The following is a 13,315-nucleotide window of genomic DNA, read 5'->3' as shown; positions in this document are numbered from 1 at the left end:
TTGTACTCTATACCTCTATTTATAAAGCCAAGGATCCCATATGCTTTTTTAACAGCTTAAAAAAGGTTTTTTTTTAAAACAGTGATACCAACCTATGATGTTTCCTAGAGCCCAGACTGCTTGTTCACAAACGTTCTGATGAGGGGAGTGAAGTAATCTCAAAAAGAGAGGCACAGCATCTGGAACCAAAACTCGAAATGTTAGCTCCATTCTAATCAAGGCGACAATTGGAGAATTGCAGTAAACAGAACTTATATGGAAAGCTCGGATTTTAACAAGATGTATCAGATTAATTCGTGCTAGCAGTCATATTTTTAGGATTCTGTTTTGAATGGTCATGAAAACTTTCCTTTAACTTAAGTTTTCCTGTCAAGTCAAAATTGTCAATTTTTACTAAGCAGAGGAACGGCTCAACAATGCTGTCACTCGGATTTCAGTAGAATAATGGTGGGAATGCAAGATTTTTGTACAGTATCACTTTCACTGTAGAAAAATAACCGTACAATTATAGATTTTATCTTTTCAAATGTGGCTCATGTCTATAGAAAGCATTCAGAACTATATAACACTAGGATGAGGAACTGGTGGTGAATTAAAAGTATCACACAACAAACATACTGCACAACAAAGTGCATATGGGCCAAATTTATATACGCCAAATTTATATACGCTAAATAAACTGTGACTGCATTGCTTAGTGCTGGTGACAATCCCACATGCAGCAAAGTAGGCTCTGCCAGAATGATAGCGAGAGAAACTCTCAGAATACTCAAAAACCTTCCTACCCGTTGCCTCTCCATGTACACAGGTAGAACTGGAACCATACTTTTAGAATTGCTCCCCACCACCTCCCTTGATCCTGTCAGCACCTCCATACGGTCAGATATCAATTCATAGATGAGCCAAAACTCCCTTCAATTAAACACCAAGAAAACCATCATTCTTTTCCTCCGCTACAACTTCTGCTCCTTTGCCACTGATTTCATCCCTCTTCCTGTGCATGTGTTCAGGCTGAACCAGACACTACAAAACCTTGGCGTCCTGTTGAACCCAGAGTTATTTGTCTTGGTGGTGGATAAGATGGTTCTTAATGAATACTTTGCATCTGTCTTCACAAAAGAGGATGCAGAGATTGTAGTTAAGAGGAGGAGGAGTGTGAAATATTGGATGGGATAAACATAGTGAGAAAGGAAGTATTAAGGGGTTTAGCATCTTTGAAAGTAGCTAAATCGCCAGGCCCGGATGAAATGTATCCCAGGAAGTTAAGTGAAGCAAGGAAGGAAATAACAGAGGTTCTGACCATCATTTTCCATACCTCCCTGGCTACAGGTGTGGCGCCAGAGGATTGGAGGACTGTTAACGTTGTACCGTTGTTTAAAAAGGGAGAGAGAGATAAACCGATTAATTATAGGCCAGTCAGTCTAACTTTGGTGGTGGGCAAATTATTGGAATCAATTCTGAGGGACAGCATAAATCATCATTTAGAAAGGCACGGGTTAATCAAGGACAGTCAGCATTGATTTGTTAAGGGAAGGTTATGTCTGACTAACTTGATTGAATTTTTTGAGGCGGTAACAAGGAGGGTAACGCATCTGATGTGGTGTGCATGGATTTTAGAAAGGCTTTTGACAAGGTCCCACATGGCAGACTGGTTAAAAATGTAAAAGCCAATGGGATCCATGGGAAAGTGGCTAGTTGGATCCAAAATTGGCTCAGTGCAGGAAGCAAAGGGTAATGGTTGACGGGTGTTTTTGCGACGGGAAGGCTGTTTCCAGCGGGGTTCCGCAAGGCTCAGTACCTTGCTTTCTGTGGTAAATATTATTAGAAATTGAATGTGGGGGGCTTGATCAAGAAGTTTGTAGATGATACAAAAATTGGCCATGTGGTTGATAGTGAGGAGGAAAGCTGTAGACTGCAGGAAGATATCAATGGACTGGTCAGGTGGGCAGAAAAGTGGCAAATGGAATTAAATCCAGAGAAGTGTGAGGTAATGCATTTGGGGAGGGCACCAAGACAAGGGAGTACACAATAACTGGGAGGATACTGAGAAGTGTAGAGGGACAAAGGGACCTTGGAGTGCATGTCCACAGATCCCTGAAGGCAGCAGGACAGGTAGATATAGTGGATAAAAGGCATACGGGATACTCTCCTTCATTAGCTGAGGCACAGAATATGAGAGCAGGGAGGATATGGTAGAACTGTATAAAACAGCTTGAGAACTGCATACAGTGGTCACAATACAGGAAAGATGTGATTGCACTGGAGAGGGTACAGAGGAGATTTACGAGTATGTTGCCAGGGCTGGAGAATTTTAGCTATGAGAAAAGATTGGATAGGCTGGGGTTGTTTGACGGGACTAGATGAAATGGATAGGGAGGACCTATTTCCCATAGCAGAGGGATCAGTGACCAGGTGGCATAGATTTAAAGTAATTGGTAGAAGGAATAGAGGGGAGCTGAGGAGAAATGCTGTCACCCAGAGGGTGGTGGGGTCTGGAACTCACTGCTTGAAAGGGTGGTAGAGGCAGAAACCCTCAACTCATTTAAAACATACTTGGATGTGCACTTGAAGTGTCGTAACCTACAGGGCAATGGCCCAAGTGCTGGAAAGTGGGATTAAGCTGGGTAGCTCTCTTTCGACCGGCACGAACATGACGGGCCGAATGGCCTCCTTCTAAGCCGCAACTTTCTATGATTCTATGATTTCTACCTCTGCAATACTGACCATCTTCACCACTGAAACCCAGGTTTCTTCTACTTTAGACTCAATTTCTCCAATGTTCTCCTTGCTGGCCTCCCATCTTCCAGCCTCCATAACCACCAACTTGTCGAAGTCACCTGTATTCTGTTCCACTTTCCCATCTCCCCCATTTTTGCTGACCTACATTGCTTCCCTGTCCTTGTTCTCTTCCCAAAATGTCCATGGCCTCGCCCCTCCCTATCTGTGAAACTTCCTCCACCCTTATCCCTTCCCACACCCTTCAGTCCTCTGGCTGCAGCCTTTTTTGCACCTCCACCTCCATCTCTTCGCCCCACCATTGGTGGAAGAGCTTTCAGTTGCCTTTGTATTACTTTCTGGAACTCCCTCCAAAAGTCTCTCCACATCTCTCTCCACCTGTAAAATCCTTTCTTTTCCGATAAACTTGCAGTCACTCCTCCTGATGTCTCCCGTAAATGGTATAGCATCTGTTCCCATATTCTCTGTAAAGGGGCGAGGCTTTTTCTAAGTTAAAGGTACTATATAAAGGCAAGTTGTTCTATTGAAGATATTTTAACTACTGCAAAAGAACTTTCAAATGCATTCGAAATTATTACTGAAAATATAAATACCAATATGTGTACTTAAAAGATTTAATTCTATTGATGGAAAGACCTTACACAATCACCAATCAACTTCCATTTGTATAGCACCTTTATTACCTAATAAAATCCCTCCAGAGGCTTCAGAGAGAGAGATAGAACGAGTAGTAGAAGATTTAGGAGAGAGGGAGAAGGAGTGAGTGGTAAAGGATTTAGGGGAGCTGGCCAACAGTACTTTCAAAAAAGTTTTAAAAGGCAAAGCGATTTAAGGAGAAATTCCTGAGAGTAGGCCAAGACCACTGAAAGTTCTGCCACCAGGTGAGAAATACAAGGAGATCACTAAAATCAGAGGATTACACAGCGTGGGCTGGAACAAGGCCATGAAAGGATTTGTAAACAACCACAAGGATTCTGAGTTACAGTGCACTGGGATACAGGAGCCAATGGAGGTCAGTAAGGCTGGGATGATGGATGAGCAAGACCTACTGTAGGACAGGATGTTCACGGTTGGACAAATTGGAGTTTGTATCGGGAGACGTTCAGGAGGCTCAAGAAGGCGGCGTTCCAGAAATCAAGCCCGGAGGCAATGAAAGCATGGATGAAGTTTTCAGGGCAGAAGCAGTGTGATGGGGGGCAATGTTGGGGAGATGAAAGTGCTGGATTGGATGTGGGTTTGAAGCTCAGCTCAGGATCAAACAGGACACCAAGGTTGCACAATGGCTAGTGTACCCTGAATGATCAGAGAGTCGAGAGCAAGGTCGAAGAGTTTTTGGCTGCAGCTAGTTTTGTTCTTCCTAATATCCAACTGAAGGATGTACTGGCTCATCCATGACTTGATGTCAGATGGGCAGGCTGACAACATGGAGGTGGTTGTGGAAGTGAGGACATGGTAGCAAGTACAGTTGGGTGTCAACTGCATACAGTTGGAAAATGACCCAAGTCTGTGGACGGCGTTTGCAAGGTGTGGCACATAAACAAGGAAAGGGAGGGGGACAAAGATGGTAGCTGGAGGTTACCGATTGAGGGAATAGGGAGAAACCTTTGCTGGCTCCAACAGAACAAAGAGGAGTAGAATCAGTCAAGGGTGGACCACTAAAGGTGGACTAGGGATCATAGACAGTGGAGGAGGACAGAAGGATTCGCCATGTCGAATACTGCTGAGAGATCGAGGAGGACAAGGGGAAATAGCGCACCATGGTCACAGCTACAGAAGATGTCAGTGACTTTGACTAAGGCTGTCTCCATGCTGCGGGCAGGATGGAAGCCAAATTGTAGAGGCCTGTATCAGAACTACTGAAACATTCTAAAATTAAATGAAACTATTCCGTAACACTCGTTTGTATAATCCCTCCTTCACAAAAGAAGCAGAAAGTTATGTTGAAACATTTGGCACGGATGGTCATACGATGGTACAGAACTGAAATTTACATTTGTATTAAAATACCGATCTATATTTATTACCAATTGAAAACCTAAACACGTCAAACAGACTTGTACTGAATTCAAGTCTGAGAACAGTACTCTCTGCAAGCATAGTGCTTTTATACATTATAAAACTGGCAAAGTATTCCTGCATTGACAGTCCTTCTAGAAATTGTTTTATAGGAAACAAGCTGTTCTAGGTTTTGTCAAGTGCTGCCAGTGTTTAAAAAAATAGTTGACATTTAGTAATGGATGATATCATCTTTATTTCATTTGCACATCGTTTTATGTAAATCAGTTAGAAATGAGTGTCGCAACGTACATACTCAACACAAAATACAATTTATAAAATACAATTACATTAATATTTCCAATAGATTAGTTCTGTCACTTACTTGCTTCAACCACCGCTTGAGTTTGTGCAGAAGTCCCAGATGCTATATTAGTCAATGCCCAAGCAGCTTCAAACTGAAGGGATGGACTGCAACATCAATAAACACAGGTTACTCTACTGCAACAACTCATAACACTTCTAAACTCTGAAGAACTTAACTATATGGGCTTTAGTGATGTTTTTACTGCATTAAAATGTGAGAACTGCAGTGAGAAATAACATTCCTACTTGTACTTATTTGTTACTTACTGCCCGGTACTCTCAAGGCTTTGTGTGTCTTTTACACGCATGCAACACAGTGTTACCAGGCCAACATCCTGCATGTGATTTGTTTTTTTGTTGAAGGTATTTACTGTACTCTCAAATGAAGGGCACACAAATCCTGGTTCTTTTGCAATTTCTGGCCATTTGTCTGTCAATCAAGACAGACAGCTCTCTCCTAGGATTCTACCAATGGTCCTATTTGGTTGGTTACAGGGAGGCCTATGATAACAGCCCAACAACAGCACTCCCAATTCAATTCCTGTGCCACCACCACCCCCCCTCAACCTCCCCCGATCTTCAAGGAGATGCTGCAGTCCTTGCTCAATTCCTTCCAACACAGCCTGGGAATTGACTAGAGTGGAGAGATCAAATCTTCAAATCATGACTCAGTAGCAGAAAGAGTCAATGCTCAAAATGGCCATGCTACCACACCACGTTTCTATCTGACTTCTTTTACATTTAATATTCACTGGTGATGGCGGGAGGGGGATGGCAGCACCAAATGAGTTGATCCACGACAGACAGACAGACGCACGCACAAACTGATCTGGAGGCTGTTTTTGCTTCTGCCAGCTTCACTCGGGCATCTGCTAGGAGGCAAGTGACTGTAGGCAAGGGACGCTCGCCCTCTGAAGGCACATGCCTTCTACTCCATTGTCTTCACACAGCAATATGGCTGAGGTCAAGACCTCAATGGACTGAGGAAATTAATCTGTATCTCATCATTCTGGCTGCATGATATTGACTTTCCAATATTCAATGCCACCATTCAAGAAAGCTCATGGGCTTGATCAAGCACACGCTCTTTTCAGTAACTGGCACACTGGCTTTGATTATGAAATCAAAGGCATAGCACAGGAATTATCCTGAGATCGAAGGCACCCACAATGTGCACAAAAATACAGTGTGAATTCCAACACCAAGTTTAGTCAGCATTTACAGTGTACAGAGTTACACAGACAACAGCTCAATCTCAAAGCTTACAATGTAAGTTTTTCCGACGTAAACCAGGACAAATATCATCACAGAATATTCCAAAACATTCTGGACCAACAGTGCTGGAGAGACAAATCAGATGGTCCACTGAAGTGTGGAACATTCCTTACAGCACACCATTCATTCAAAAACACAGGTCAGCTGAATTGCAATGATGGTTTACCATATATTATAAAGGTAAGTGGTCAGCCCTGTGATGGGTTCCTAACCTCAGCCTGCACCTTTGTCTAAAGGAGGACCTTCAACAGAGAGGATTTTTAGTGGGCACCTCAATCCTCTGCTCCCCTGCTGCCTCTTGCAGCCAAGTCAATGGTGACAATGGCTTGGAAATTAATCATCCCGCCAATTTGCTTGGCCAGTGAACTTGGCATCATTTTGGATTGAGAGAGAAAGCGAATGAGATGTGAAGAGGCAGTAGATACCTCAAGCGGCTAAGGAAAACGTTTGGTTAACTTAAATACTTAAAATGCAAAGTAGAGTTAAATCAAAATCTAGATCAGAACTAAGCTAAATTTTGTAAGCAAACGACATCAACTTGCATTACTAGTCCAATCTTGCTTCAGATTGAAACAAAAATAATGTAACATCTCAAAATATAATTGTGTTCAGTATACCTCGGGGGCAAAGTTTAATGCATGTAGGAATAGAAATTAGTCTAATTGTAGTACAGCATTTAAAATCATATTCTCATTAGGCAAAGCATAAAGGCCAGTGGATAAAGGAAAATCTGACGGAATACTTTGCTTTCAACAACATCTTTCACAACTCATATGTTACTGAGAAGTAAACATTAAAGGCACTGATATCACGACACTTACTTGTCATCTCTCTCTAGGCATCGAACCAGGACTGGTAAGATTCCAGAGTTTATTAATTCATCAATTGGAGGATTTCTATCACTTGACAGCAACTTCCTGCAAGATTTTGAGGAATGACAAAGTTAGAAAGATTCAAGTGAAATTTTCCATTCGCCTTAACAATATCTACTGATCTACTGAAACCCTTTCCATGCCTTTGCTACCTGCAAACTCGACTATTCCAATGCTCTCCTAGCCGGCCTCCAATCCTCCACCCACCATAAACTTTACTCATCCAAAACTCTGTTGCCCATATCTTGATCCCGCACCAAGTCCCACTCACCCATCACCCCCATTGCTCACTAGCCTACATTGGTTCCCGGTCCCTCAATGCTTCCAATTTAAAATTCTCATCCTTGTGTTTAAATCCCTTTATGGTCTCACCCTCCCCATCTCTGTAACCTTCCACAACCCTCCAAGGGCTCTGCATCCCTCCAACTCTAGCCTCTTGTGCATCCCCCACTTCCTTCACTTCACTAATGGCAACATGCCATTAGCCATCTGGGTCCTATGCTCTAGAATTCTATCCTTAAACCTTTCCACCTCCCTCTCCTTCTTTAAGGCCCTCCTTAAAACCCACCTCTTTGACTGGGCTTTTGGTCACGCCCCCTAATAGCTCTTTCTTTGTCCGGCATCCATTTTTGTCTGATTACGCCTCTGTGAAGCGCTTTGGGCTGTTTTTCTACATTAAAGGCACTATATAAATGCAAGCTATTTTTGTTGTAAACCTAAAAATACATATGCTAGTAGCAACTAGTTTCGCCCTGTACTTGCAAAACTGCTATGTGAAAAGCATTGAGTCGCAGGCTATGTTTGCCATTAAACTTAACATTAAAATGAGTGCTAAATTAGTGTTTACAATGCATTTAGATTTATAGAAATATTGGGACTGCAGATCAATTAACTGTACCGGTAATTAGTCTTAAAAGCTCATTTCAGATGCTGAAACCCAGGTTTTGCCCATTTGCAATTAAAAGCTCATCTACATAGTTTTCTATTTTTATGCTCACAGCTGACTGTAAAATACTTATCCATTCAAGATATTATTAAGGTACCAAAGTAATTAAGTACCAGTGTAAAACAGTATTGAGTGAACACAAGTACCATTTCAGTGCAATCATATAGCCCCAGCATATTCACCAGTTAATAACAAAGCCAACAAAACACCTCACCTTGCAGCCTGCACAGCACTGAGTTGAATGACCGGATTTTCATTAGTTGCATTCTGCAATTAAAGAGCAAAAAGTGAGAAAAAAAATTGCAGACTTGTTTAATTTCCACAGTGGTCAAAAAATAAAATGTTATAAACTCTGGTTTTCTGTGTATTTAAACAGTTAGCATTGAAGCACTATAAACTCCTTCAAATGACTGAGTCAGAAGATTGTGAGTTTAAGTCCCACGCTAGAGACTTAAGCACATAAACGAGGCTGACATTCCCGTGCAGTACTGGGGGAGTGCTGCAATGTCAGAGGTGCCGTCCTTCGGATGAGATGTTAAACTGAGGTCCTGCCTGTTCTCTCAAGTGGACGTAAAAGATCCCAAGGCACTATTCCGAAGAGGAGCAGGGGAGTTCTCCGTCCTGGCCAATATTTATCCCTCAACCAACACCTCTAAAACAGATTATCTGGTCATTATCACATTGATGTTTGTGGAACCTTGCTGCGTGCAAATTGGCTGCCGCGTTTCCTACATTACAACAATGACTATACTTCAAAAGCACTTCATTAGCTGTAAAGCACTGTAGGACTTCCTGAGGCCGTGAAAGGCACGATATAAATGCAAGTCATTCTTTCTTATGTGGTAAAGCTTGTTGATGCACTATAAACTCCTTCACGTAGTAAAACCTGCTTTTTTGTGGGGTTGATAACCAAAGTGATAGCAAAAATATATCATGTGGGAAATGGCACTAATCGGGTACGGTAGCATAGTGGTTATGTTACTGGACTAGTAATCCAGAGGCCTGGACAAATAATCCGGAGTCATGAGTTCAAATCCCGCCACGGCAGCTGGCGAATTTAAATTCAATTAATTAAAATTCAATTAATTAAATAAAATCTGGAATTAAAATACTAGTAACAGTAACGGTGGCCATGAAACTACCGGATTGTCGTAAAAACCCATCTGGTTCACTAATGCCCTTTAGGGAAGGAAACCCGCCGTCCTTACCCAGTCTGGCCGATATGTGACTCCAGACCCACAGCAATGTGGTTGATTCTTAATTGCCCTCTGAAATGGCCTAGCAAGCCACTCAGTTGTAAAATCTCACTTAAAAAAAAGTCATAAGAATAAAACCAGACGGACCACCCGGCATTGGACCACGAGGCACCGGACACGACAAAGGCAAACCAAGCCCAGTTGACCCTCAAAGTCCTCCTCACTAACATCTGGGGACTTGTGCCAAAATTGGGAGAGCTGTCCCACAGACTAGTCAAGCAACAGCCTGACATAGCCACACTCACAGAATCATACTTTTCAGCCAACGTCCCAGACTCTTCCATCATTATCCCTGGGTATGTCCTGTCCCACCGGCAGGACAGACCCACCAGAGATGGCGGTACAGTGATATACAGTCAGGAGGGAGCGGCTCTAGGAGTCCTCAACATTGACTCTGGACCCCATGAAATTTCATGGCATCAGGTCAAACATGGGGAAGGAAACCTCCTGCTGATTACCACCTACCGCCCTCCCTCAGCTGATGAATCAGTCCTCCTCCATGTTGAGCACCACTTGGAGGAAGCAGTGAGGGTAGCAAGTGCACAGAATGTACTTTGGGTGGGGGACTTCAATGTCCATCACCAAGAGTGGCTCGGTAGCACCACTACTGACCGAGCTGGCCGAGTCCTGAAGGACATAGCTACCAGACTGGGCCTGTGGCAGGTGGTGAGCGAACCAACACGAGGGAAAAACTTACTTGACCTCGTCTTCACCAATCTACCTGTCGCAGATGTAACTGTCCACGACAGTATTGGTAGGAGTGACCACCGCACAGTCCTCGTGGAGACGAAGTCCCGTCTTCGCAATGAGGACACCATCCAACGTGTTGTGTGGCACTACCACCGTGCTAAATGGGATAGATTCAGAACAGATCTAGCAGCTCAAAACTGGGCATCCATGAGGCGCTGTGGGCCGTCAGCAGCAGCAGAATTGTATTCCAGCACAATCTGTAACCTCATGGCCCAGCATATTCCTCACTCTACCATTACCAACAAGCCAGGGGATCAACCCTGGTTCAATGAGGAGTGTAGAAGAGCATGCCAGGAGCAGCACCAGGCGTACTGAAAAATGAGGTGCCAACCTGGTGAAGCCAGAACTCAGGACTACATGCATGCTAAACAGCGGAAGCAACATGCTATAGACAGAGCCAAGCGATTCCACAACCAACGGATCAGATCAAAGCTCTGCAGTCCTGCCACATCCAGTCGTGAATGGTGGTGGACAATGAAACAACTAACAGGAGGAGGGGGGCTCTGTAAACATCCCCAATGATGGTGGAGTCCAGTACGTGAGTGCAAAGACAAGGCCGAAGTGTTTGCAACCATCTTCAGCCAGAAGTGCCGAGTGGATGATCCATCTGGGCCTCCACCCGATATCCCCACCATCACAGAAGCCAGTCTTCAGCCAATTCAATTTACTCCACGTGATATCAAGAAACGGCCAAGTGCACTGGATACAGCAAAGGCTATGGGCCCCGACAACATCCCGGCTGTAGTGTTGAAGACTTGTGCTCCAGAACTAGCCACGCCTCTGGCCAAACTGTTCCAGTACAGCTACAACACTGGCATCTACCCGACAATGTGGAAAATTGCCCAGGTATGTCCTGTCCACAAAAAGCAGGACAAATCCAATCCGGCCAATTACCGCCCCATCAGTCCACTCTCAATCATCAGCAAAGTGATGGAAGGTGTCGTTGACAGTGCTATCAAGCGGCACTTACTCACCAATAACCTGCTCACCGATGCTCAGTTTGGGTTCCTCCAGGACCATCCGGCTCCAGACCCCATTACAGCCTTGGTCCAAACATGGACAAAAGGGTAACTAGGGAGAGAGTAGGGCCTCTTAAGGATCAACAAGGTCATCTATGTGCGGAACCACAAGAGATGGGTGAGATCCTGAATGAATATTTCACATCGGTATTTACGGTTGAGAAAGGCATGGATGTTAGGGAACTTGGGGAAATAAATAGTGATGTCTTGAGGAGTGTACATATTACAGAGAGGGAGGTGCTGGAAGTCTTAACGCGCATCAAGGTAGATAAATCTCCGGGACCTGATGAAATGTATCCCAGGACGTTATGGGAGGTTAGGGAGGAAATTGCGGGTCCCCTAGCAGAGATATTTGAATCATCCACCGCTACAGGTGAGGTGCCTGAAGATTGGAGGGTAGCAAATGTTGTGCCTTTGTTTAAGAAGGGCGGCAGGGAAAAGCCTGGGAACTACAGACCAGTGAGCCTGACATCTGTAGTGGGTAAGTTGTTAGAGGGTATTCTGAGGGACAGAATCTACAGGCATTTGGAGAGGCAGGGACTAATTAGGAACAGTCAGCATGGTTTTGTGAGAGGAAAATCATGTCTCACGAATTTGATTGAGTTTTTTGAAGGGGTAACCAAGAAGATAGATGAGGGCTGTGCAGTAGACGTGGTCTACATGGACTTCAGCAAAGCATTTGACAAGGTACCGCATGGTAGGTTGTTACATAAGGTTAAATCTCATGGGATCCAAGGTGAGGTAGCCAATTGGATACAAAATTGGCTTGACGACAGAAGACAGAGGGTGGTTGTCGAGGGTTGTTTTTCAAACTGGATGCCTGTGTCCAGCGGTGTGCCTCAGGGATCGGTGCTGGGTCCGCTGTTATTTGTTATTTATATTAATGATTTGGATGAGAATTTAGGAGGCATGGTTAGTAAGTTTGCAGATGACACCAAGATTGGTGGCATTGTGGACAGTGAAGAAGGTTATCTAGGATTGCAACGGGATCTTGATAAATTGGGCCAGTGGGCCGATGAATGGCAGATGGAGTTTAATTTAGATAAATGTGAGGTGATGCATTTTGGTAGATCGAATCGGGCCAGGACCTACTCCGTTAATGGTAGGGCGTTGGGGAGAGTTATAGAACAAAGAGATCTAGGAGTACAGATTCATAGCTCCTTGAAAGTGGAGTCACAGGTGGATAGGGTGGTGAAGAAGGCATTCAGCATGCTTGGTTTCATTGGTCAGAACATTGAATGCAGGAGTTGGGATGTCTTGTTGAAGTTGTACAGGGCATTGGTGAGGCCACACTTGGAGTACTGTGTACAGTTCTGGTCACCCTATTATAGAAAGGATATTATTAAACTAGAAAGAGTGCAGAAAAGATTTACTAGGATGCTACCGGGACTTGATGGTTTGACTTACAGGGAGAGGTTAGACAGACTGGGACTTTATTCCCTGGAGAGTAGGAGGTTAAGGGGTGATCTTATAGAAGTCTATAAAATAATGAGGGGCATAGATAAGGTCGATAGTCAAAATCTTTTCCCAAAGGTAGGGGAGTCTATAACGAGGGGGCACAGATTTAAGGTGAGAGGGGAGAGATACAAAAGGATTCAGAGGGGCAATTTTTTCACTCAAAGGGTGGTGAGTGTCTGGAACGAGCTGCCAGAGGCAGTAGTAGAGGCGGGTACAATTTTGTCTTTTAAAAAGCATTTGGACAGTTACATGGGGAAGATGGGTATCGAGGGATATGGGCCAAGTGCAGGCAATTGGGACTAGCTTAGTGGTATAAACTGGGCGACATGGACATGTTGGGCCGAAGGGCCTGTTTCCATGTTGTAACTTCTATGATTCTATGATTCTATGAAAAGGGCTGTGTTCCAGAGGTGAGGTGAGAGTGACTGCCCTTGACATCAAGGCAGCATTTGATTGAGTGTGGCACCAAGGAGCCCTTGTATAATTGAAGTCAATGGGAATCAGGGGGAAAACTGTCCAGTGGCTGGAGTCATACCTAGCACAAAGGAAGATGGTAGTGGTTGTTGGAGGCTAATCACCTCAGCCCCAGGGCATTGCTGCAGGAGTTCCTCAGGACAGTGTCCTAGGCCCAACCATCTTCAG

At 44.1% G+C, this 13,315-nt stretch overlaps 1 protein-coding gene across 1 annotated transcript in view; it reads right to left on the bottom strand.

Moving 5' to 3' along the window:
- The window catches only part of kpna3 (karyopherin alpha 3 (importin alpha 4)), an 82,204-nt gene that overhangs the window by 35,531 nt on the left and 33,358 nt on the right, over positions 1-13,315 (bottom strand). Inside the window, exons 5-8 of the mRNA XM_067992602.1 lie at positions 8,405-8,457; positions 7,194-7,289; positions 5,117-5,202; positions 93-179 (exon numbers count right to left, since the gene is read on the bottom strand). Coding sequence (XP_067848703.1) covers positions 93-179; positions 5,117-5,202; positions 7,194-7,289; positions 8,405-8,457 — 322 coding nt within the window. The remainder of the gene's footprint in view (positions 1-92; positions 180-5,116; positions 5,203-7,193; positions 7,290-8,404; positions 8,458-13,315) is intronic.

This window comes from Heptranchias perlo, chromosome 11 (assembly GCF_035084215.1).
Source record: "Heptranchias perlo isolate sHepPer1 chromosome 11, sHepPer1.hap1, whole genome shotgun sequence".
NCBI lineage: Eukaryota > Metazoa > Chordata > Chondrichthyes > Hexanchiformes > Hexanchidae > Heptranchias > Heptranchias perlo.
Note: the sequence above shows the minus strand (reverse complement) of the source record. Positions and strands in the feature narration are given on the sequence as shown.